A 24,890-nucleotide genomic window follows, 5' to 3' on the forward strand; every position below is an offset into this window, starting at 1 on the left:
TAAATTTGTTTGTTCAAGGATTAATTTGTTTGGTCAAGGATAAATTTGTTTGTTCAAGGATAAATTTGTTTGTTCAAGGATAAATTTGTTTGTTCAAGGATAAATTTGTTTGTTCAAGGATAAATTTGTTTGGTCAAGGATAAATTTGTTTGTTCAAGGATAAATTTGTTTGTTCAAGGATAAATTTGTTTGTTCAAGGATAAATTTGTTTGTTCAAGGATAATTTTTTCAGAGATAAAGATCTCCTTTAAGTAGAAGCCTTAACGATTTCTGTTATTTGTTTTAGGTTGTTTGAGTTATGGTAGAAACATTTTGTGTTTTGGAATTAAAACTACGATATATATTTATATAAACATTTTTAACAATATAAATTGTCATTTTTGGCAATTTAAAATCACCTTTTTTTAGGAGAATGGCTTAAGATTTTAATTAATATTAAATATTTTGTTAAATAGTTATTAATATTGGGTCTTGTTGGAGGATTTTCAATTTAAACCCTTCATTATTTGGAAAAATATTTTAAATAATATTTTAATTCGTACTTTAGCTATCTTTAAATTACTTATCTATTATATAGCGTATTACACTTATAAACAAGTATCAACTCTAACTTTTAACTTAATTACTTTGCAGCGGAGTTATGAATTCATACAGGGTGGAAGCCTCAGCCGTGGTCCAGCCTCGGTACTTCTCCTAGTACACCAGAGTGCTGCGGGTCGAACACTTCTACAGGCGCTGGTATCCCACAAATAGACCAATGGCATAATTAGAAGCGCATCTTTGTCCAATCGCCCGAAAAAGCATTTGGAGGATGCGTTTCTAATTCTCCCATTGGTCTATTTTTAGACTAGGAAAAGTACCGAGGCTGGACCACGACGGAGGCATTGGTCTATTTTTGGCCTACGAGCGCCTGTAGACGTGTTCCACCCGCAGCACTCGGGTGTACTAGGAGAAGTACCGAGGCTGGAACACGGCTAAGGCTTCCACCCTGTATGTATTTGGCCCTAAATGGGTTAGAGTGTGCAATAACTGGTGGCTTTACCGGGGAGTCGGGGTCCGGCTCTTGTACCCCATAAGGGCGGTGGCGCACTGGGAGATGTTAGCTCTGATCAAATGGTCCTATCTCCACCTCCGACTTCGGTCAGGTTTGGGCTGGATACTGAACTTCGGTTCAGGCTAACGGAGAGGGTCCAGGCAAACTGGCCGCCTCGGCGGATTGGGTAGCCTGCTGTGGGGCGGCGAGCCTCCATATGCGGGCACGGCGGTCCTGTTTCCCGGCCTTTTGGGGTCCACTGGGATCTCCGGTGCCAGCTGTGCCGGGTTACTTGGGCTGCTGTGTGCTCGTCGTTCCCCTTTAGGAGCTCTTTCCAAAGGGTTTGGCTCCTTACCTTCATAGGTAGGGTGTCGGCTGGAGTTGCTATAGCATCCATTCTAAATCCCACTGCTGTGTGCGAAGTGGGGATTGGTCCACCCATTGCTGCACCTTCTGCTGGGTTGAGTGGCTCGCGTCAAAGGTGAGACCATCAGTAGTGGGGTTCTGCTACCCATGCTGGTTTTGTCACCTGTCCGGGCTTGGGGACGCTGGCGTAGGGCACTATGATGATAGGCCTCCGGTGGTATGGTCTTTGTTACTAGGTACACCGGGCTATAAATTCTGACACACCCTGTATGGATTTATACTGTTACGAGAATGACTATTTCGAGACGGTACGCGGCTATCATGATTGCATTTCTCCTAGGCTTGAGAAGGGGAATTAAAACCGTCACGGGATACCGGGCTGATTTGATTTGATTTGATTTCGAGCATGCGGGCTTTTGGGAGCAACGCTAAAAATCGTCTCAATATAGTCATTACATTATTTACATTCTTGGTTGAATCTCAATTGTTTCACACTTACTTGTCAATACGGCGCTATACTAAGGGAGTTCTTACCCCATCTGGTGACGGCAACCGTATCTATTTAAGAGTTTTACCTTTACATATCGAATTTCATTTGTGAACACATTGATAACAGGGTTGTCAAAGCAAATGATTTTTTTTAAATAATGATTTAAATCAACTATGATATTTCCATGTAATTTAAAGAAGTAGGTTCTAACAATAGGCTTCGACCATTAATATCCGTCAACTAAATATTTGAAGAAATAGCAGACGACTTTTGAATTTCAACGTTTATCGTTTGAACCTTTCAGCTACTGTGCAGAGAGAATTTTGAACGAGCAGACAGAGTAGAAGGAAAGTGAGGGTGTGGCATCGATCCCGGGTTCGGGTTTGGGTTCGGGATCGAAATCCGGGATTTAAGGGATGAAATGGGGGTAAAATCGTCAAAAAGTCAATGTATTTAGGGTATTTCTCGCGACGATTTGTTTTCCCGTATATCAACATATTGTGTCCAGGCCAACTTGTTCATTTATCTACGCTTATCTCGAAAGATACTTGAACGTATATCTTATCAAGTTTTATCGTACGGAATAAGTTGAAATGATGTAAAAATTGATAACCTAGGCGGCGCGTGCGCAGATTACCCCGGGGGACGCGATTAATTTGAATTTAAGAGTTTTTTGACGTCATGGAATATGGGACGCGGTTAACGTGCGCGGATTGGGGCGCGGTTAATTTGAATTTAAAACATAGATTTGAGTGTTTTGACGTCATGGAATATTCGTTGTTAAAATGACGTAGAATGGAAATATTTTTAAACTTAATTTTAATATCATTGTAGTACTTAAATATGCTTGACACTTGAACCTTTCTCACGAGTATTTCAAACGAATATCTAAAGTTTAAGTATGAGAAACGTATCGTTCTCAAGTATTGTAATTGTACACGTGATTCCGTATGAGGACCGGGTAAATTCCTATATACGTAACGCGATACACTTCAAAATGCGTATACGTAGAATGGAATTAATTTTAAACTCCATTTTAAAAAATAAGATATCGAAGATAAATAATTTCAGAGTATAAAAAGGGAAAACCGTATAATAGTAAGACCATATTTAGAAAGTTCACCATCTGAATTGTATTGGAAGTGACTTCGAGGAACCTTAAAATGTAAGTAGGAATACTCAGTGATAATTCTTAACTTTGTCTTAATGTATTTATTTTATAGGAATTGTTCATTTCCTGTGTCTGCTGACAAAGGGTTAATCGTTTATGCAGATGAAACCATCTACTGCGGTCTATTAGATTTAACAAAGGGTATCAAACTAACAGAAGCGGAACTGCAAGAGCTATGGACAAAGAAAGATGCCATTGAAGCTTATTTCAATAACGAAGCTGAAACTTCGTGGGTTTTCACAGGTTCTGAAACTAAACGGTTTTCGGTTCATAGATTTGCCGAACAAAAGGTTTTAGATGTTAGACAAATGTACCATGGTTATGGAGTAAACTATGGAAAACTGTTACCGACTAAAGAGGGGGTAGCTTTCGCTCAATCTTCTTGGTTGAATTTCCTCGACCAGTACAAGTCTATTCAGAAGTGTTTAAAGAAAATCAAGGAAATAAAGGAGGCGATGACTAACGTTGTAATTAAACAATTACACGAAGCTCTTAAGAAAGCGTGCAATGGCTGTCAAATTGATCATCCATCTCAACTCCAGCATGATTGTATCATGACGGATTATTCTAAGCGCGTAGATTTGCATTTTTATGAAATAATTATGTCGGTAGATTGTGAAAATATTATTGAAATGTTTACTATTCGCTGTGAATTGTCGAAAGAAATTTTAAATAATATAATGTCACTAATAATATGCAATGCTAAAAACTTGTTAAAAAGTTAATAAAATTGATTGCACTAATGTTCCGATTCTCATTTACCATTATGGATTTAAGCTTACAACATCCAATGAATGGGCTTGTAGCCGGGTCCACCCAATGCGGAAAGTCATTCCTGGTGGGACGGTTGATTCAATATAAGAAGACCTGTATATCCCCTCCTCCGGAGAGGATAATATGGTGTTATACCGAGTATCAGCCGAAACTATTTCAATCAATATTAGAACACACACCTTCAGTCGAGTTTCACGAAGGGTTACTCGATGTTAATATATTAAACCCGCAAATTAGGAATTTAGTTATTTTAGACGATTTGTTATGCGAGATATCTAATAATAAAGATGTAACTAATTTATTTATTCGTGGATCTCATCACAGAAACACCTCCGTACTAATTTTAATGCAAAACCTTTATTACCCCGGAAAAGAAATAAGAACTTTAAATTTAAATGCTCATTATCTATTTATTTTTAAATCACCACGAGATAAATCAACAATTTATCATCTCGCGAGGCAGATATCTCCAACCAATAGCAAATACGTTATTGATGCGTTTCAACAAGCTACGTCACGGAAATTTGGGTATTTATTAGTTGACTTGAAACCTCACACCCCAGATCAGTATTTACTACGAACAGGTTTAATACCGGGTGAAGAATCGGCTGTCTTTATTCCAAAATGAAGTGTATTATAGAAGGGAATTTTTTTAGGGTTAATCGAGAGTGGATTATTAAAGAATTAGCTTACGTAGTATTAGAAACTGAAGAATCGGAAGTGTTTACTTTCAAATCTCCATGCCCTTTCAAAGAGCTTTCAAACGAAAATAAAAGACAATGCAGATGGATATCTCATAACATTTGTCATCTTCGATGGGATGACGGCGAACGTCCTTACAGAACGAGACGTGACATTTGCAATCAGATAGCGGAAAAAGCTACTTCGTTTTTCACCAAAGGTTTAGAAAAAGCTGCAGTATTATCGACACTCCTCGGTGTTCCAGTAACTAACATCGAAGATACCGGTTGTCCTAAATTATCAGAACTAGAAGACGTTGAATTAAACTGCCCTTTTCATTCCGAAACTGTTCATTGCGCTTTAAGAAAGGCTAAGAAAATCTCTAAATGGATGTCTCAAAACGAGTAAAGGAAAACCTAGACTTTCTACGTTTCCTGACATCCTGTAATCTAAATCAAAGAAAGACAGCTATTAAATACGCTAGCAAGGAAGCTATACTGGCTCTCGTTGAATGTTGTATAAATGTATTACACGGAACAATTGAACTGTCAGAACGTCATCGTAAGCGGTTAAAGAAACATAGCGCGGTTATACGAAACGTGTCGAAGAAGAATCCTATATCAAAACGACGAAAGATACTGGTACAAAAAGGTGGTTTTCTTCCATTTTTATTAGCGCCACTGCTATCTATCGTTAGCTCAGTCGCCGGAAGTGCAATAAGCCGAGCTATAAACCGATGATGGCTCGAAAAATGCTTCTAGTACCTGAAGATGTAATGGAGAGATTAAAAAACACTCCACCTTCCAAAACAGAAGAAACACCTGAACTTCAAAAAGAGAAGACACTCGATGATGAAATGAAATCTATTCTAGATAATCCAGATTTAAACGAATCAGAGAAATTAGCATTATACAATCAAACTCTCCAACGACGGTTAACTTACGTACGTAAAGAGCAAATCTCTCCCGTTATTGAAAACTCTGAACGGCCTAAAACCTGGTTCGCGCAAATATCTTATTCTCTACCTGCAACTTATGTTAGTGATGCGATTTCATTATACCGAGCGACTACGGAAGATCCGAGATATATTAGATGGACTAACTCAGGAGAGCTTTCTATTCGAGGACAAGTGATTGGAGGATCTAATATAATCGATCTTTTGTATGACGCTGTGAGAAAAACGCCTGGAACAGCGATTGATCCTATAGGAGTTACAGAGTTTTACGAGGGCATTCATAAGTCAAATATTTCAAAACGTTTAATTAAAAATCCTGTAAGATTGACACTGTTAAAAACATTCGCTGTATTTCATACACCACCAAGTAGTTCAATGTTATCATCATCTTCACCTAGTCCTCTAAGATCTTGGATACATACTAAATAAAATATATTAACCTGATAATTTTGTTCTCATTTCATAGTATAAGCCTACAATGGAAGGTTGTACAGAAACGGTCTCTTTAGGACTTTTAGCCTATTTATCACAATCATTTTCAAAATCACCGAAAATTATCACAGCTGTATTAATTATCATAGTTATTATAATATTAGAATTATTTAATTTCCTTTTTTGGCGTTACATGCCATTACATCAAAATATTACCCAATATGGAGAAAGAACTTGAGCAGATCTATACTAACCCCGCAGACCCAGGGTCATTCGCTGGAGTTCAAGCGCTCTATAATTCAGCTCGACATAAAGGTTTAAAGGTTTCATTGGAAAAAGTAAAACAATTTCTAATAAAGCAGGATACATATACGCTGCATAAACCTGCTAGAAGACGATTCAAACGAAATCGAACTATTGTTTATGGAATTGACGAACAGTGGCAAGCGGACTTGGCAGATTTTCAGAAGCTGTCTAAATATAATTCAGGATCTCGCTACGTATTATGTATTATCGACATATTTAGCAAATACGCTATGGCTGTAGCGGTTAAAAATAAGAAAGGTGTAACAATTTTAGAAGCGTTACGTAACGTTTTTGAAAAAGGCCGTCAACCGAAAAGAATTCAAAGTGATCATGGAAACGAATTTGTCTGTCAAGAAGTGCAGAGTGAATTAGAAAGAAGGAACATTAAATTTTTCGCTACCCGATCGGAAATGAAAGCGTCCATTATTGAAAGATTCATTAGAAGTTTTAAATCTCGTTTATATCGCTATTTCACGCAGAATAACACCCTTAAATATATCGACGTTTTAGATGATATTATAAACGCTTATAACAATAGTTATCATAGATCAATTAAATGTAAACCCGCGGAAGTTACTCTAGATAACTCTGCTAAAATATGGAAAAATCTTTACGGTTCGGTAAATTTTTCTCCTCCGTTAACATACGCGTTTGAAATTGGAGATATTTGTAGAATAAGTAGAAATTTATCAATTTTCGATAAGAAATATAACCCGAATTTTACTACAGAATTGTTTAAAATAGCTGAGAGACTACCACGTGACCCACCTGTATATAAGCTGATGGATTTAAATTCTAACCCCATTTTAGGAGTATTCTATCGAGAGGAGGTTCAGATTGTTGGTCGAGATTTAAAAGACTGTTACTTCATAATCGAAAAAGTAATAAAAAAGAGGAAAAAATCGGACGGTCGCGTAGAACTGTATGTCAAGTGGCAAGATTACGACCCTACATTTAATTCTTGGATACAAGAAGTGGATTTAAAATGAGTTTTTACGTAACGCTACCTTCAGATTCCTCGTCATTATATTACCAAGATAATAGCGTTGGTAAATTTCGAACGTATTTAGCTGAACCGTTAAGATTTGAGGAACAGTACGAAGTTGGGTTAGCGGAAATAAGCTATCCTCGGACATGGCATAACGTTCGAAAACCTAATCTATTGGTTATTAAAGACCCTCTCGAATATGATAAAATGACTGATAACCCTCTAGTTAAAGACCCTCTCGAATATGATAAAATAATTGAAGTTCCCGCGGGTTTTTATAAAACTCCGGAAGAACTATTACATGTTATGAACGTCCACAACCAAGAAGAAGAACAAGTTACATTCGCTTATTTAAATTATTCTAATCGAATTAAAGTTAAATTGCAACCGAAAATCAGAGCTGTAATTGGCCCCGATCTATCGATTTTACTAGGTTTTAAGGATAGAAGAGATAATGATTTCACCATTTTAAATTCAATGATAACCCCCTACCCAGTTGATATGAACGCTGGGTTACATTCCTTATTCGTTTATTCCGATCTGGTTGAAAATAGCGTTGTTGGGGATAGTTTAGCACCTCTATTAAGAATCATAAGCGTCGAAGAGAAAGCCGAGTCTAATGGGAAAACAACTACAAAAATATTTTCACAACCTCATTACCTACCAGTCGTGTGTAATAATATTAAGACTATAGAGATTAATATAACAGATGATTTAGGTGAGCCAATACAGTTTCATAGTGGAAAAGCTCACGTTGTATTACATTTTAAACCCCGTAAAATGTGGACTTCACTATAAACCTTTAATCATTCAGGACACACCTTCATTCTAGCTTAAGAGAGCGAACAGTTAACATCATGAGGTCTGAATATTCACCTTCAAGAACTGATTATGAAAGTTACTATTTAAACCAGGTTGGTTTCGGTGGAATACCTGTATATAGAGGTTTAGCCGTGCAAAGAGGACATGGACTAGGAAATATATTATCTTCAGCGTTTAGATTCGCGGTACCTTTACTGAAGAAAGGCGCTACTTACTTGGGAAAAAAACTTTTAAGTACCGGAGCGAAAGTAGCGACCGATGTTGTTAGCGGAGTCCCAATTAAAACAGCGCTTAAATCGCATTCTATTAACGCTGGAAGGGAAACTTTAGCTTCAGCAGCTGATGAAGCCATGAGACTAACATCTTCAGCTACGGATCATATTAAAAGAATGACGGGTTCCGGAAATAAAAGGAAACGAACTCAATCGAAAAGCGCCATTTCAACAGCAGGCAGGATAGCGAAAGGACGGTTCCCTAAACGTTCTGATATATTCTCATAATGTCCCTTTTACACCCGCACTCAGTTGAGTGTATAAATTCCGAGCTAGATTTGTTTCAAGTACCTATGACACAATCTTCGATTATTGGTGGAGAATGGGTTGAGTATAATCCAATATCAAATATAGTTGATAACGCATCAATTACATTTTCTATCAACGGTAACTCTGAAACGTATATAGACCTTTCACAAACTTTGCTGCACGTTCGAGTTAAGGTAACTAAAGATAATGGTCAACTACCGCAACCCGCGGTTCCAGGTGTTGCGGGTGGGGCCGCCGGAACTCCAGCCGACAATATCGCCCCCGAGAATTTGTTTCTTCATTCGCTTTTTAGCGACGTCCACGTATTTCTTAATGAAAGATCAGTAACACCTTCCAGTCAAAATTACGCTTATAAAAGTATGATACAAACTTTATTAACGTTCGGAGATTCTGCGAAAAAAAGTTATTTAACGAGTTCACTTTTCTATCGGGATACGCCTGGAAAGTTCGATTCATTTTTCGATAACGATGGTTTCTCTAAACGAGCGAGTTTAGCGCAAAAAGGGGCGATTGACTTGTTAGGCGTAGTCCATACTGATTTATGTCAACAACCACGCTTTTTATTAAATATGGTTGATTTGAAATTTAAATTCGATAAAAATAGAGCAGCTTTTTGCGTTCATTCCGACGTAAAATGTAAAGTGGAGATTTTATCAGCTTCCCTTTATCTGAGGAAAGTTAAAGTGATACCGGAACTATCGCTCGCTCAAGCCAAGGCGTTACAATATGGAACCGCTAAATATCCTGTAACTCGTTCGGAGTGCACCTCATTTTCTATACCCGCTGGACTTATGGCTAGTGTGCAAGATCATTTATTTACCGGACAAGCACCTAAGAAAGTTGTTATCGGGTTTGTGGAACAAAAAGCGTTTCTAGGAGATTTGAAAAAATCCCCGTACAACTTTCAACATTTCGATTTATCAAGCATTGGATTGTACATTGACGGTAGCAGCGTCCCTCATAAGGCGTTATCTCTAAACTTTGAGGAAAATCTATATATTCAAGCGTATTGCAATCTTTTCATTCAAACTAATCAGTGGAACGTAGATGAAGGGAATCAGATAAGTCGGGAAGATTACCCTAACGGAAATTGTTTATTCGCGTACAATTTAACCTCGGATCTTAATAACAACGCTAATCACTTGCATCTTGTAAAAAACAGTAACCTGAGATTAGAATTAAAATTTGCAAAACCGTTACCGGAGACGATTTCCATTCTAATTTACGCCGAGTTTCAAAATTTGATTGAAATTGATAAAAATCGAACCGTGATTTTCGATTACAGTAATTAATGGATTCGCTACAGATAACTAAAATACTTGAAAAAGATTTAAGTACTAAAAGTATATTTCAAGGCGTGTTCGCGGCTGACAAGCTACCTAAATACGTAAAAATATTCCCTTCTCTATTTATTGTAAATACCGATACGAGTGCTGAACCTGGAGAACACTGGGTTCTAATATATTTTTCTAAACATAAAAATTGTGAATTCATGGATTCCTTTGGAAACCCGCCAGATTATTTTAAATTTAATGACTTTATTGAACGAAACAGTAAAACTGTAACTTTTAATTCTAATCAATTACAGAGTAATTCTAGTAATACGTGTGGAGCATTCTGTATCTATTTTGCTATAAACAGGTGTAAAGGAATAGAAATGTATAACATTGTGTCTAGGTTTAAGAAAGATAAATATGTAAACGATAAAATGATTAAAGAGTTTATGTGCAAAATGTATTCAATAAAATAATTTTTTACAATTTATAGCAATAGCAGTTTTTTTTTTATATATACATAAATACAAGCATTCATTATAATTTTTCAATATCTTTATGACCGTGCGCTAATGTACGAACCCCGCAGGGTAGAATGTATCTCTTATCATCATTTGGTGATAAACAAAGTTTTCTAGTATTTATAGTAAATAGTTCATGCTTGAAACTAGCTATACGCATCATCTCGGCTGACATGGTTTCTTGATTAAAAAGACAACGTTCATAGTCTTCGTGGCGGATGACGTTTCTAATAACGTTCATGGCAACGCCCTTACAAACCTTTTTATGGTTTAAAATTGACTCTAAAGATTTCCCCAATCGCAACTCCTTTTCTATCTCTTCAGCGGTCTTAGACTCCCCGTACAATTTAATAGAATAAAGCTTTGGACGAAGTCCTACAAAGCTTTGAATTAACTGCGAATTTGTCTCGTCTTTAAAATAACCGAGAGCTTTTTTATTCTGATTAGAATGAAGGAAATGCGAAGGTGGATAATCAGAGAAGTCAAAGCGGTTTTTATGAACTTCAAAGTCTTTATAAACATCATCCGTCTTAATGTTGTACGTTAAACTGTCTGTAAATATTTTATATATTAGTACTATTTAAATAAAAAATGCATATTAAATTAAATTACCAGTGTCTGTAAATAATAGTGATGCTTTGTCCCCGTACGTATTTTTTATGAATCCATAATGGAACCGATACATGAGCTCCTTGGATAAATCTAGAATGGTGAATCCGGTAAATATAGGCCGGTTAAGAACAATTTTAGCTCTCTTCTTATGAGCGCCGGCTAACTCTTCATTAAAGATGGTAAAGTGTTCAAACTGCGGGGAACTTGTAACTTTTAACATTCTTTCTGGTTTATGAATCAACTCGAAATTTATATGCTTCCGTAAATTTTCCATTGTTTTTCTAAAGAATTAAATGAAGTAAGGGAAAAAACAGCAATAAATTATTTAAATTGATTTACCCGAAAACAGAGTTAACCATTAGTTTCCAGAAATTCTTTTCAAATGAACTCTTGGATAATTTCCTCTGTTCAGTGTTGAATCTAACATATTTTTCTAACCATTTTCCTTGAGTGAAGGTTAGAGCTCGATGAACCTTGGTTATTTTCAAACCTAATTCTACATAATATTTTAAATTGCGGTAATGTACTATGTATTTCTCTTTATTATTTAAATTAGGAAGAAGTTTTGGTAGACTTTGATTCTCCTTAATATTTAATTTTCCTAAGAGATCTTTGGAGTATGGAGATAGCATATCATGTGTAATAACTTTAGATTCCGCCGCTACTGGGAGATCGTTATGTAAGTCATGCAACTCTGGAGGATATTCAAGATCCACCTGCAAAGGAAACAATTCTTTAAAAATATAATTCAATAATTATAACACTTGTTATTTACCTCTAAAATGTATCCGTTTTCAACGTTATTGGGAATACTCAGAATATTTTCACTGAGTGTTTGCAAATCATCCTCCTGAACCCACTGGAAGTCGCCTAGCGGTAGTGGTTCACACATAACAGCACCGTACAAATTATTAGCATCTTCAATTAAGTTAAATTAAGTTAATTAATATAATTAAAATTAAAATAATAAAAATAAAAAAATAAAAATAAAAAAAATTATTTATTTTTTTAAAAATGTAAATTACCTAAATAGCATATATAACTGCTCTCTTTAGACGAATCATATGTGTCGGCCATATATTTGTTATTCGCTTCAGAATAACGAGTTGAGATCATTGAAACACCGCCTCGAATCCCTAAAAATTCAATGTAAATACAATAATATTTAAAATATCACAAAAGCGTTACCCTTTTCAATAAATAAGTGTTGATCTATATCAAGTATGAGATCGAGGCGAACATCGGTCATCTTCAAAGCTGCTTGCCAGGCTAAACCTGGTGCGGTGTAAGCGTGAGCGGGATCTAATTTATAATGGGTTATAGATAATGTTCTAAAATTTTCAAAAACGTCGGCTAAGAGCAACGCATCGCTTTTCACATAGAAGTCGGTGTATTCCCCTACGAAAACCGAGGTTAAGAGATTTGAAATATTTATACTATAGTAATTTTACCTAATGTTTGAATATTAAACGCTGTCCAAACATTTTGGGCGTGTAAATAATCAGATTCTAAAATTTTTTGATTTTTCAATGAACTGAAAAACGCTTCTCTAGGTGGCAGCATCGTCTCGTCAAATTTCTTTTCATCGTCCATATACTCGTATGGGTAGACCCCCTTCCGCAAAAGCAGTTGAACTTTCTCACTTTCAAAATATTTCTTAACAATCTGGAATTTACTGGCTCCTTCCAAAACGAGATTAGATACTAGAGCATCGAGGCTATCACTTAGAAATCGATAAGAGTCTAAAAACCGAAATCTCCCTAAAAAACAATAAAATTAATGTTAAGGTTAAATTCATAATTAAATATATTTTACCTAGTTTCAGCGAAATATAATTTTCGCTAGTGGAAGGAATACAGTCAAGTGTCTGTTCCTTAAAATGACCAATCTCCTGACATATAAGATGTAAATCGTATCTATGAAGATTTATTATTATTAGGTTTATTTCCTGGTTAATTAACTTAATAAATTCACCTGCTAAGGTTATGAAGGAAAATAGGGATAAATTCTGGAACTTTCTTTTGAAGATTACAGACGTTATGCGCTGGCCCCCTATATTTGCCGCTGAAATGGCAATGATCTCGAACAGCGGGCATATTTCCCTGATTTAGCTGCTTCTGACAAATGTAGCAATGCGTAGCAGCTTGAAACTGTTCCTCCTCCTCCGGGGTAATAATCATTGGTACATTTGTCTCAATGAGTTCCATCAACTCCTTCTCTAATTCCAGAATAGACTCCAGAAATCTTCGAGTTGCATCTTGTCCTCGATAGCAATCGGTTCGAACAGGTACACCTATAAGTATCCTATTGTAATATATCTAAAAGGGAATTTTGTCAAATAACTTACCGTCAGGTCCAACAAACACCCACGAATACGCGCAGCTGATGTGCATGTTTACTTTGCTGGTATTTATATCGGGATCTAGATCACATCCTTGAACTCTCGGTAGGATTGCTTCAAAATCGGCGTAAAATACATACTGCACCTAATAATTTCATTTCATTAAGAGTTAAATTAAATAATTTTTATTTTTACCTTTTCTGTCCACTCATATTTATCAAAATAAACCGTCTTCTTCTTAGTAGGGAAAACTGTTTTTTGGACGCCGTGAGTGGCGCATTCTTCGATATGCGCATCACGTCGCTGTTCAGCGTTGCTTCCACTGAATCGGTGAAGACACATTCTAATACAGAAAATAATTAGTATATTTCAAACTAATATATTGGAAACTAAATTACCTGCAATAATAACTTGTATTTCTGTGTTTTGTTAGATGCTGTAGCAGTTTTCCTAGGTCTCGTATAAGACAGTAATGTCTATTCCCATCGTCAATATCTTTAGTTTCGTCGGTGATGTATAGCAAATCAACCTCCCTTTCCTTACAACACTTGTTAGCGCTTACGTAAAGGGGGAATATGTCTCCCGAAAAGCCGAACACAGATATTGATAAATTATTCATTAATTCAAATTTTTTAAGTTCCGTAGCGTTTAATTTGAAAGGAAAAGATATATCACTGGTATCAAGTTCATTTTCATAAGGTGTATATTTGGAAACACGATTAGCGTTTTGAGTCCGAGGAACTGGGTGAAGTTTAGCGAGAATTGACCAGAGAAAACATTTCTCGTCATTTTCGTTTCTAATATTAAGAATCGCGTGACGTCGAGATAGTTTTTCAGGTAGTTCCATATACGATGACCCTCGCAACGGTTGGTAAGATGCTACATTTAATTCTACATACAGAACACGGTCAATTACCCAACCCGATCCTATCAAAAATATAATGTTTTAGTTCAAAATATAACTTATAAATTTTAGTACATACCTGTCGCTTCAAAGTTTTCCGCTGCTGACTGTATTGTTTCAAGACATTCATTCAGCTGGCTTTCAATGACATCGGGCGTTAATGTTGTTTGCATAGTGCTCCGGAAATAGGGTCGTACTTCCGCTCTTTGTTCCTCACCCCCTAAAGGTCTCATATAAACAGATCTTACGAGTAGGAACCATTTAATTCCACGTTTACTGGTGAGTCTTTCCATTAGAAATTTACTGAAAGCGGCTCGGTAACGTCCGATAAACATCCCCGCATCAATATCATAGTCTTCAGCATTGTAACGGATAGATGCTAACGTATCATTCAAGGCCTGGACCATACTTGGAGATGCTGGTGGTGTTTCATCAAGTATTGATGAGGCGGGAACAGGTGATGGCGTTGGGTTGTTGGGTAAATCCGCTGTAGATGGTTGGATAGATTCCAGTTGAATTTCTTGAAGCAGACTAGGTGAAGGTGGACGGTATGGCGATGGTGGACGGAAAGATGCTAGCGAACGTTGCATTGGTGACGGTGTGCGAGACAGGTCCATGGGTTCGGAAGGGCCGGGTGCGTTCAAGTCATGAGTTCGTTGATGGCTCTTGAAATGTTCCAATCTAGCAACATTCTTACCACATACTTCACAGACAAACGTATGTCTATCACCGTGTACTTCTCTAACATGCCGATTTAAGGAGGACTTGGTAGTGAAACTTTTCGCGCACGTAGGGCAAATATGTTGGGCTTTAGGCATCTTGAATATAGCTACCGCAGTTAACCGTGGAATGACCTCCTACAACGCTATACAACCTCTTTTATAGTATATTCAAGTATCATTTGAGAACAATACGTTTCTCATACTTAAAATATTCGTTTGAAATACTCGTGAGATAGGTTCAAGTGTTAAGCATATTTAAGTACTACTTACGCGTTAATGCTATTAAAATGAAGTTTAAAAATATTTCCATTCTACTTTAACAACAAATATTCCATGACGTCAAAACACTTCAATTCAAATTAACCGCGCCTCCCGGGGAATCTGCGCACGCGCCGCCTAGGTTATCAATTTTTACATCATTTCAACTTATTCCGTACGATAAAACTTGATAAGATATACGTTCAAGTATCTTTCGAGATAAGCGTAGATAAATGAACAAGTTGGCCTGGACACAATATGTTGATATACGGGAAAACAAATCGTCGCGAGAAATACCCTAAATACATTGACTTTTCGATGATTTTACCCCCATTTCATCCCTTAAATCCCGGATTTCGATCCCGAACCCAAACCCGAACCCGGGATCGATGCCACACCCTCACTTTCCTTCTACTAGACAGCTTTCATACATTCAATTTAAAACTAAAATAATTTTTTTCCTTTTTTAATCAAATAAATTGATTTTTTAATTAGATAAATTGTTTTTTTAATAAATAAATTAATGTTTTAATTAGATAAATAAATTAATGTTTTAATTAGATAAATTGATTTTTTTAATCCAATAATTTGATTTTTTAATCCAATAATATGATTTTTTAATCCAATAATTTGATTTTTTAATCCAATAATTTGATTTTTTAATCCAATAATTTGATTTTTTAATCCAATAATTTGATTTTTTAATCCAATAATTTGATTTTTTAATCCAATAATTTGATTTTTTTTAAACCAATAATTTGATTTTTTTTAAACCAATAATTTGATTTTTTTTAAACCAATAATTTGATTTTTTAATCCAATAATTTGATATTTTAATCAAAGAAATTAATTTTTTTAATCATCAAAGAAATTGATTTTTTAATCAAAGAAATTGCTTTTTTTAATCAAATAAATCGATTTATTTTTTAAATCAAAAAACGATAAAACGATTTATAATACTTTTCGCTCCTGATAAATATTTTTTTAAAATTTCAAGCTTCGTAATTGAATCAAATTTACAGTGTGATAAATTCTTTTAATTTTCATAAAAGCACGATTCCCTCATTTCAAAATAAATAATCTTATACGCAAAATTTCTTATTTCTCGTAATTTTCGTGATTAATACTTTTAAATATTTCGTAAACGGACGGACCAAAAGACTAATATCGTATGTTGTAAAGAAGAATTCCCTTCTTCGAGTCGCAAATCCATTTTTTGCTGTTTTTCCCTTCCTTCTATTCGCCCACTAAAACCGAAGTCCAAAAAGACTTTTCAAAAATAGCTGGCTCCAGCGTATAATAATTCTCCTTCTTCCCATTTTTGGACGCGTTTTTCCCCTCACCACCCACCGTGCTAACCCAAACGATATCGGAGGAAAAACTTGGTCGGCAGGCTCGGGTGGCGGAAATTGAGCGTTAGTTTAGGGGCTACACCGTCGGGGGTTGGGAACACCGTCTTTAGCTTACCCTCCCGCTCTTGGGGTGTTTCTGGGACTCTCGCTTCATTTGGCACCTAATCTGGCAAAGACACTTTGGACTCTTTCGTGTCCTAAAGGTTCCGGTTGCTCTGGCGGGTTCTGTGAACTCGGCTACTCTACTTCGAAGCCGATTCGCGTATAGTCTAATACGAAACTCAGACCGGTGCAATATCAAAGTCGCAATTTCGCCTATTTGGAGATGTTTGAGTGTTTGGTAAATTTCTGCGTCACTGCGCCGCCGTTATTTAATATATTTCAATATAAGTGTCTTTGCAACGTGTTGCTCTCGAGCACGGATAATATTTTGGTTATGGTTTTAAACAATGTGGCGTTTGTCGTAAATTTAATTCGTTCGCATTCGATATACATACGTTACTTCGGAATGAGGAAGATTTTTACCGCAACTACGCTAAAGATGAACTTCTATTTAATAGGTGGTTTTTTTCGCCTGTCCCAGGACAAAAAGTGTAAACTTTTTACCCTAAGACGTTTTATTCGCCTCTTCTCGGGGTAAGATTTACCCTGTCCCGAATTTGGTTCGCTTGTTCCAGAGCTCTAAGGTTACACTTTTTACTCCTCCTCGAAAAGAGGTGTAGAGGGAGTAATCTAGCTTATATAGAAAGTTCGTCTGCTTAAATTTCGTTTCACGAAAACATGACGGGTTTTGAACATCTTCACATGTGGCAAGCTTTTAATAACGAAAATCCAATTGTTAAATGCTATTTAATGACTTTAAAAGTTGCTTGATGACTTAGACCTAAGGGGGTGTCTTGGGTATAAGCTTAGCTGATTATTATTATTATTAAATAAATAAGAAAAATGGGTCATATATTGATGACTTCACCACCGGTCGCCATCTTAAAAACAAAACAAATATATAACCTTTAACCTCTAACTCGTTTTTTTCGTCAAGATAGAATTGGAGTAAAATGACGTCATAGGGCTACACTTTTTAACCTGCTCAAAAAACCCAGAACAGGCGAAAAAAAACCACCTAGAAACGGCGTGCGACCCACGATCGGTGTCATGTGGTAACCAGGGCACTAGTCACGTCATTTGACTACTAAATTTAATGCTGTGACTACTAAAATTAATTGAAATCGGGGGGCTCACTATTTGAATTGTTAAAATTTTATCTAAATATTCATAAATAATGGCGTATCGTAAACTCATCATTCATCAATGCCATTTTATTTAAAAAAAATTGTGATCGGCCAAAGTCATGTAACTCAAGTGATATTAAACTCCCATTTTAATTCTGAAGGTAAAGCAAAATGTTGGCTCTCCTTGTTTTTATACCCCCACTGGTCAGTTAATATTAAAATAAATTAAGGTAGGAGGCTCTCTAGTCAGGCTAACTACGAAAAAAATGTCCATATGTCCAACTCTGGTGGTAACTGGAACACCCGTGCTTCGGGGTAGTTAATAAATAGACGAGAAAACCCCTAACGATGTGTGGCGCCATCTTTAGCGTAGGATGAGTAGTAATCTTATTGTATTGTCTTCAATTCGACAATAGAGAGGTTAAGCAGGACGCTCTAGAACGTCAACGTCGGGAGTATCGTTCGTGAAATTAAATTCTTTAAATTCAGTTAAGCGTGCTTTCACTTTGACTGCTAAAGAAAACATTTACAGATACGATAGAATTTTAACACATTTTACAAATATTTGCCAAACACGGGTACATGGCGAATATAAAAATGTGTTTAACCGATACTAAAACGCGCCTTATGTGAGTGTTGTCTTAACACAAACATTGGTTTTCGTGTACCTTGCTTTACTTTAAATGTGTCTCCGTCTTCCAATTTCGCCTATAATATACAAGGCTTAGGAGCATTTTCATTTAAACCAGTATTTACGAATGCTGAAACGCACGTTGCTAGAAAAGAAACAAATCTGCTATAATTATCTCTCAATTGGTGGAGCAGGAAAATTGTTATATTTTTATTTCAACGCTATAGATATTATACCACGTGCCAAATTAGCTCGATAAAAATAGGGCGTCTTTTTAAGTTGTAAAAGGTTCCGAATCCAAAGTAGAAACGTTAAAAGAAAACTGTAGAGAATATTCACGGGACTCTCGACGTTGTCGTTCAAACTCCTAGAGCGCTCTGCTTAACCTCTCTACTAAAACTTGAGGTCTTCATTCTTATTATCTGAATCTTGCGTTATTTATGTGTTTATTGGCAACTCCACACTAATAACTTAAATTTAGGCACCGATATAATTATTCTCGGGGATTTTAATTTACCGAGGGTTGATTGGTCGTATAACAGCGCAGTTGACTGCCTTCACAAAACTAAGAAAAAAGCGGCCCATATTTTTGACGTTTGCTATTCAAACAACCTTCGCCAAATCTCTAATTTCAAAAACACGTGCGGGAATACTCTGGATCTGTGCTTAACTAATGTCAATAATTTGAAAATCTCGCGCATGGCGACCCCCTTTGTTGATATCGATAAAGCCCACCCACCTTTTTCCTTGCCTTGACAAGGCTATTCCTGTTACCTCCAAATCGTACAATTTTGCCAAAGGCCCATGGACATTCGGCTCAAAAAAGACTCTAATTTGATGACCAACCCTACCGATCTCGCGAATGAGTTTCTTAGTGTTTTCTCTAAAATCTCTGTTGACGACATTCCGGCCAACCAAATTTTCGACTACGATACAACTGTTTTACATTCAGATGCCTTTAATCACGTTCAAATTTCGTCATTGGATTTTAAAGAGGCCATATTGGGCCTTAAATTAACTTTCTCGACTGGCATTGATAATATTCCAGCATTTATAATTAAAGGTTGCGGGGACCTATTTCTACCGCTTTTAGAATACTTATTTAACCTCTCCATTAAATTTAACAAATTCCCCACTTTATGGAAGACGTCTATCGTTAGCCCAATTTTCAAAGGTGTTGCCGGAAATCCAATAAACTACAGGCCTATTTCACTCCTCCGCGTATTCGCGAAACATTTTGACCGAATTATGCGCAAATATATATCTAACTGGTTTAATAATTTTCCAAATTCTACCCAACACGGTTTCTTAAAGGGCAAAAGCGTGGAGACAAACCACGTAAATTTCTTAAATCAAGTATCTGACGCTGTTGAAAATCAAAAACAAATTGACGTAATCTTTCTAGACCTAGCAAAAGCTTTTGATCGCGTGTCCAATCCACTTCTCTTGAAAAAAATAGAATGTCTACTACGCTGGTTAAGCGACTATCTATCTACTCGTGCAAATCTCTTAAAATGTAACGGTGTTGTCACTGATGTAAGTTACGATACGAACTGCGGGGTACCCCAGGGTAGTTCCCTGGGACCCCTTTTATTTAACATTTACATCTACGACCTACAATTTTTAATTCAAAATTCCACTCTCTATCAATTTGCAGACGATAACAAGCTATGCAAAACTATTAACAACGTGACCGACTCTTTCAATTTACAAGATGATCTCAACAAAATTTCTATATGGTGTTCTAAAAACAATTTACCCGTTAACCCCTCCAAATCCACTGTAATATCTTTCAGTAGAAAAACTGAATTAATTTGATCCGTCTTCAAAATTAACGGTGATACAGTCCCGCGCAAAGACTCGACCAAAGACCTCGGAATATACCTTGATAAAGGGTTATACTTCCGAGATCACGTCCATCATATTGTTAATAGCTGCAAAAGGCTATTAGGTGTTATCTTAAAACTTGCCAAAAAAATCAATTCCAAATTTCACTTTATTCTTCTGTATAAAAGCTTAATTCCGTCTAAACTCATGTACGGTTCGTTGGCGTGGGGAGGCTGTAGCGCTTATCTACTTTTAATTATTGAATCAGTACAAAAGAAATTTATCGAATATTTACATACTAACTTTATAAAAATTCATAGATATAATTATATTACATTACTAGGAGATTTGCAAATTGATAAATTATCTGTAACCCGGGAAAAATCCGAACTAATATTTTTATATAAATTGTTAAAAAATCAGATTCCTAGCGAGGACTTACTTTCCAATATAAACTTTGTTGTCCCTAACTATTATACAAGGCACCCTCAATTGTTCAAAATTTCTAAAAGTCTTTTAAACCCCATTAACCGAATTTTAAGAACTGCAAACAAATATACTGAAGTAGTCGATTTATTTAGCTGTAAATTATCTGAACTTAAAACTTTACCGGCTCTTAATACGTAGGAGCCATGAAAACTGTTGTCAATTAAAATTATATTATGCTTTTAACCTTTCGGTCATTTTTAAACACTTTGTACATATAATTTTTTATGCAATGTGTGTCAACTAGCTGACGCTGTAATAGTGTTGTTTTGATACACAATAAACAAGTTTCCATTTCCATATCAAAAATGTATATAGATATAAAGTCCCTATTTTTCTTCAAGGTCCCTAATCTACCCTATTTTCATGAAATCCCAGGGAATCCGAGATAGGTTTAAAATATGTTTATACATCTGCTAAATTTTAGGACAGATCCTCCCCGTTAGGTTGTCAAATTTAAAAAATATATAAATACCAAATCAGTTTTGGAATTTAGTTCAAATAAATATATCATTTTGTTTTTTGTTTCCAATTTTGAAAAAAAAAATTCAATACGATACTCACATCAATCATATCGTATTGGTTAACTAAAATTACGTCTTTCCATGCGGTAAAACAGGGGCCCCAGAGGTCCTATAATTTCTTTAAAATCCTTTCTTTTCAAAAATGTCCTTTAACATGCTATATTTTTAGCAAAATCCCCAAAAGTCCTATAAAATCCTATAATTTTGATATTTTGTCCATTTCAAATCCCGCCACTTGTTTAAATTGCTAGATTTAGCTATAGGATAAATTCCTATACAAAGTAATTATAGTCAATACTTTGGTTATTGTTAACACGGTTAGCTACTAGTATATTTTTGTGATAAAATGGTTAAATTGTTTCTATATTTTAAGTGAAAATCAAAGATTTATTTCACTAAATATAGATTTTGTTTTTTAATTCATAAAGTTAGTAAATTATATGACATATTTGGTCCTATAAAATCGTATAATTTTGAAAAAATAGTCATATTTTTAGAAATATAATCCTATTTTTCCTATAAAAAATTGAAGATTTGAGTGGGGCCCCTGTAAAACACTGTCCGCTAACGTCTTTTCCTCCGCCTCTTGTGTCTGGGAAAACTACACCATGATGATTATAATTAATTATAATTAACCTGAAAAGACCATATTAAAACATTCTACTGTTGATTTCCTATTTTGATATTTATTTCCACACTTGTTATAATAAATTCGACAAATCAAAATACTTTCGACACTCCTAAATGTATGGCAATTTTAATTAATTTTAACACCAATTTATAGTTACCAATTTTAGGTCCACAATATGTTCGAATTTAATTTATCCGATTTTAACGCGAGGCGATCGTAATTGTTTGGTTTGATGTTGCGAGATGTCGCCACTATACAGACTATTGAACGCGAATTTGAGCTTTGATGCCTCTACATGATATTTATCCCCGTTCCAAGGTGGAGCTATGATTGAAATTTTGGGCCAAAACTGCCTTATCCCGGCAAATTGACTGACAGGATGATAAACGTCAACGCCCCCTATGTACACTCGCGTTTCCGACCGCAAAATTAATTTAGTCCGCACCACCGCCGCCAGGTAGCGTTTATTTCACGAGACGAATTCAATTTCGTGTCTTATTGTATTGAGAGTCATTTTCAATCTTCAGTAACAAGAATGCATCCGGTCGCACAGAATATGGCTCTGCTCTCGTGATGGGCGCACTCCTCTCATTTTCAGCGGATTTTGTCATTTTGAGCGAAATTGAGCGGTAAAATATTTATTTTAAAAGAGTGTAAAACGGAAATGAGAGGAACGAAAACTTAACCGCTCCCAATAATCCAAAAGAGAGGAACGAAAACTTAACCGCTCCAAAAAAACCAAAGGAGAGGAGCAAAAACTTAACCGCTCCCAATAATCCAAAAGAGAGGAGCAAAAACTTAACCGCTCCCAATAATCCAAAAGAGAGGAGCAAAAACCTAACCGCTCCCAATAATCCAAAAGAGAGGAGCAAAAACTTAACCGCTCCCAATAATCCAAAAGAGAGGAGCAAAAACCTAACCGCTCCCAATAATCCAAAAGAGAGGAGCAAAAACTTAACCGCTCCCAATAATCCAAAAGAGAGGAGCAAAAACTTAACCGCTCCCAATAATCCAAAAGAGAGGAGCAAAAACTTAACCGTTCCCAATAATCCAAAAGAGAGGAGCAAAAACCTAACCGCTCCCAATAATCCAAAAGAGAGGAGCAAAAACCTAACCGCTCCCAATAATCCAAAAGAGAGGAGCAAAAACTTAACCGCTCCCAATAATCCAAAAGAGAGGAGCAAAAACTTAACCGCTCCCAATAATCCAAAAGAGAGGAGCAAAAACTTAACCGCTCCCAATAATCCAAAAGAGAGGAGCAAAAACTTAACCGCTCCCAATAATCCAAAAGAGAGGAGCAAAAACTTAACCGCTCCCAATAATCCAAAAGAGAGGAGCAAAAACCTAACCGCTCCCAATAATCCAAAAGAGAGGAGCAAAAACTTAACCGCTCCCAATAATCCAAAAGAGAGGAGCAAAAACTTAACCGCTCCCAATAATCCAAAAGAGAGGAGCAAAAACTTAACCGCTCCCAATAATCCAAAAGAGAGGAGCAAAAACCTAACCGCTCCCAATAATCCAAAAGAGAGGAGCAAAAACTTAACCGCTCCCAATAATCCAAAAGAGAGGAGCAAAAACTTAACCGCTCCCAATAATCCAAAAGAGAGGAGCAAAAACTTAACCGCTCCCAATAATCCAAAAGAGAGGAGCAAAAACTTAACCGCTCCCAATAATCCAAAAGAGAGGAGCAAAAACTTAACCGCTCCCAATAATCCAAAAGAGAGGAGCAAAAACCTAACCGCTCCCAATAATCCAAAAGAGAGGAGCAAAAACCTAACCGCTCCCAATAATCCAAAAGAGAGGAGCAAAAACTTAACCGCTCCCAATAATCCAAAAGAGAGGAGCAAAAACTTAACCGCTCCCAATAATCCAAAAGAGAGGAGCAAAAACTTAACCGCTCCCAATAATCCAAAAGAGAGGAGCAAAAACCTAACCGCTCCCAATAATCCAAAAGAGAGGAGCAAAAACTTAACCGCTCCCAATAATCCAAAAGAGAGGAGCAAAAACTTAACCGCTCCCAATAATCCAAAAGAGAGGAGCAAAAACTTAACCGCTCCCAATAATCCAAAAGAGAGGAGCAAAAACTTAACCGCTCCCAATAATCCAAAAGAGAGGAGCAAAAACCTAACCGCTCCCAATAATCCAAAAGAGAGGAGCAAAAACCTAACCGCTCCCAATAATCCAAAAGAGAGGAGCAAAAACTTAACCGCTCCCAATAATCCAAAAGAGAGGAGCAAAAACTTAACCGCTCCCAATAATCCAAAAGAGAGGAGCAAAAACTTAACCGCTCCCAATAATCCAAAAGAGAGGAGCAAAAACTAAACCGCTCCCAATAATCCAAAAGAGAGGAGCAAAAACTTAACCGCTCCCAATAATCCAAAAGAGAGGAGCAAAAACTTAACCGCTCCCAATAATCCAAAAGAGAGGAGCAAAAACCTAACCGCTCCCAATAATCCAAAAGAGAGGAGCAAAAACCTAACCGCTCCCAATAATCCAAAAGAGAGGAGCAAAAACCTAACCGCTCCCAATAATCCAAAAGAGAGGAGCAAAAACTTAACCGCTCCCAATAATCCAAAAGAGAGGAGCAAATCCTAACCGCTCCCAATAATCCAAAAGAGAGGAGCAAAAACTTAACCGCTCCCAATAATCCAAAAGAGAGGAGCAAAAACTTAACCGCTCCCAATAATCCAAAAGAGAGGAGCAAAAACCTAACCGCTCCCAATAATCCAAAAGAGAGGAGCAAAAACTTAACCGCTCCCAATAATCCAAAAGAGAGGAGCAAAAACTTAACCGCTCCCAATAATCCAAAAGAGAGGAGCAAAAACTTAACCGCTCCCAATAATCCAAAAGAGAGGAGCAAATCCTAACCGCTCCCAATAATCCAAAAGAGAGGAGCAAAAACTTAACCGCTCCCAATAATCCAAAAGAGAGGAGCAAAAACTTAACCGCTCCCAATAATCCAAAAGAGAGGAGCAAAAACCTAACCGCTCCCAATAATCCAAAAGAGAGGAGCAAAAA

General features: G+C 36.4%; 3 protein-coding genes across 6 annotated transcripts in view; 2 read left to right on the forward strand and 1 right to left on the reverse strand.

Moving 5' to 3' along the window:
• The window catches only part of LOC149945515 (protein YIPF6), a 268,416-nt gene that overhangs the window by 144,773 nt on the left and 98,753 nt on the right, over window positions 1–24,890 (forward strand). The window lies entirely within an intron of this gene.
• LOC149945517 (uncharacterized) lies at window positions 3,044–3,732 on the forward strand. The gene is made up of 3 exons (XM_090176586.1): window positions 3,044–3,054; window positions 3,113–3,668; window positions 3,724–3,732. Coding segments are annotated over exons 1-3 (567 nt in total). The 5' UTR covers window positions 3,044–3,052.
• On the reverse strand, window positions 11,425–15,550 carry LOC149945518 (uncharacterized). The gene is made up of 12 exons (XM_090176587.1): window positions 14,292–15,550; window positions 13,707–14,235; window positions 13,504–13,651; window positions 13,315–13,453; window positions 12,942–13,260; window positions 12,783–12,883; window positions 12,419–12,727; window positions 12,156–12,365; window positions 11,993–12,103; window positions 11,743–11,885; window positions 11,468–11,683; window positions 11,425–11,430 (listed from the first exon to the last, which is right to left on the reverse strand). Exons 1-12 carry the CDS (start codon window positions 15,028–15,030, stop codon window positions 11,425–11,427), a joined length of 2,970 nt encoding a protein of 989 aa, XP_090032713.1. The 5' UTR covers window positions 15,031–15,550.

Source organism: Leiobunum rupestre, chromosome 5 (assembly GCF_980474605.1).
Source record: "Leiobunum rupestre chromosome 5, qqLeiRupe1.1.hap1, whole genome shotgun sequence".
Lineage (NCBI taxonomy): Eukaryota > Metazoa > Arthropoda > Arachnida > Opiliones > Sclerosomatidae > Leiobunum > Leiobunum rupestre.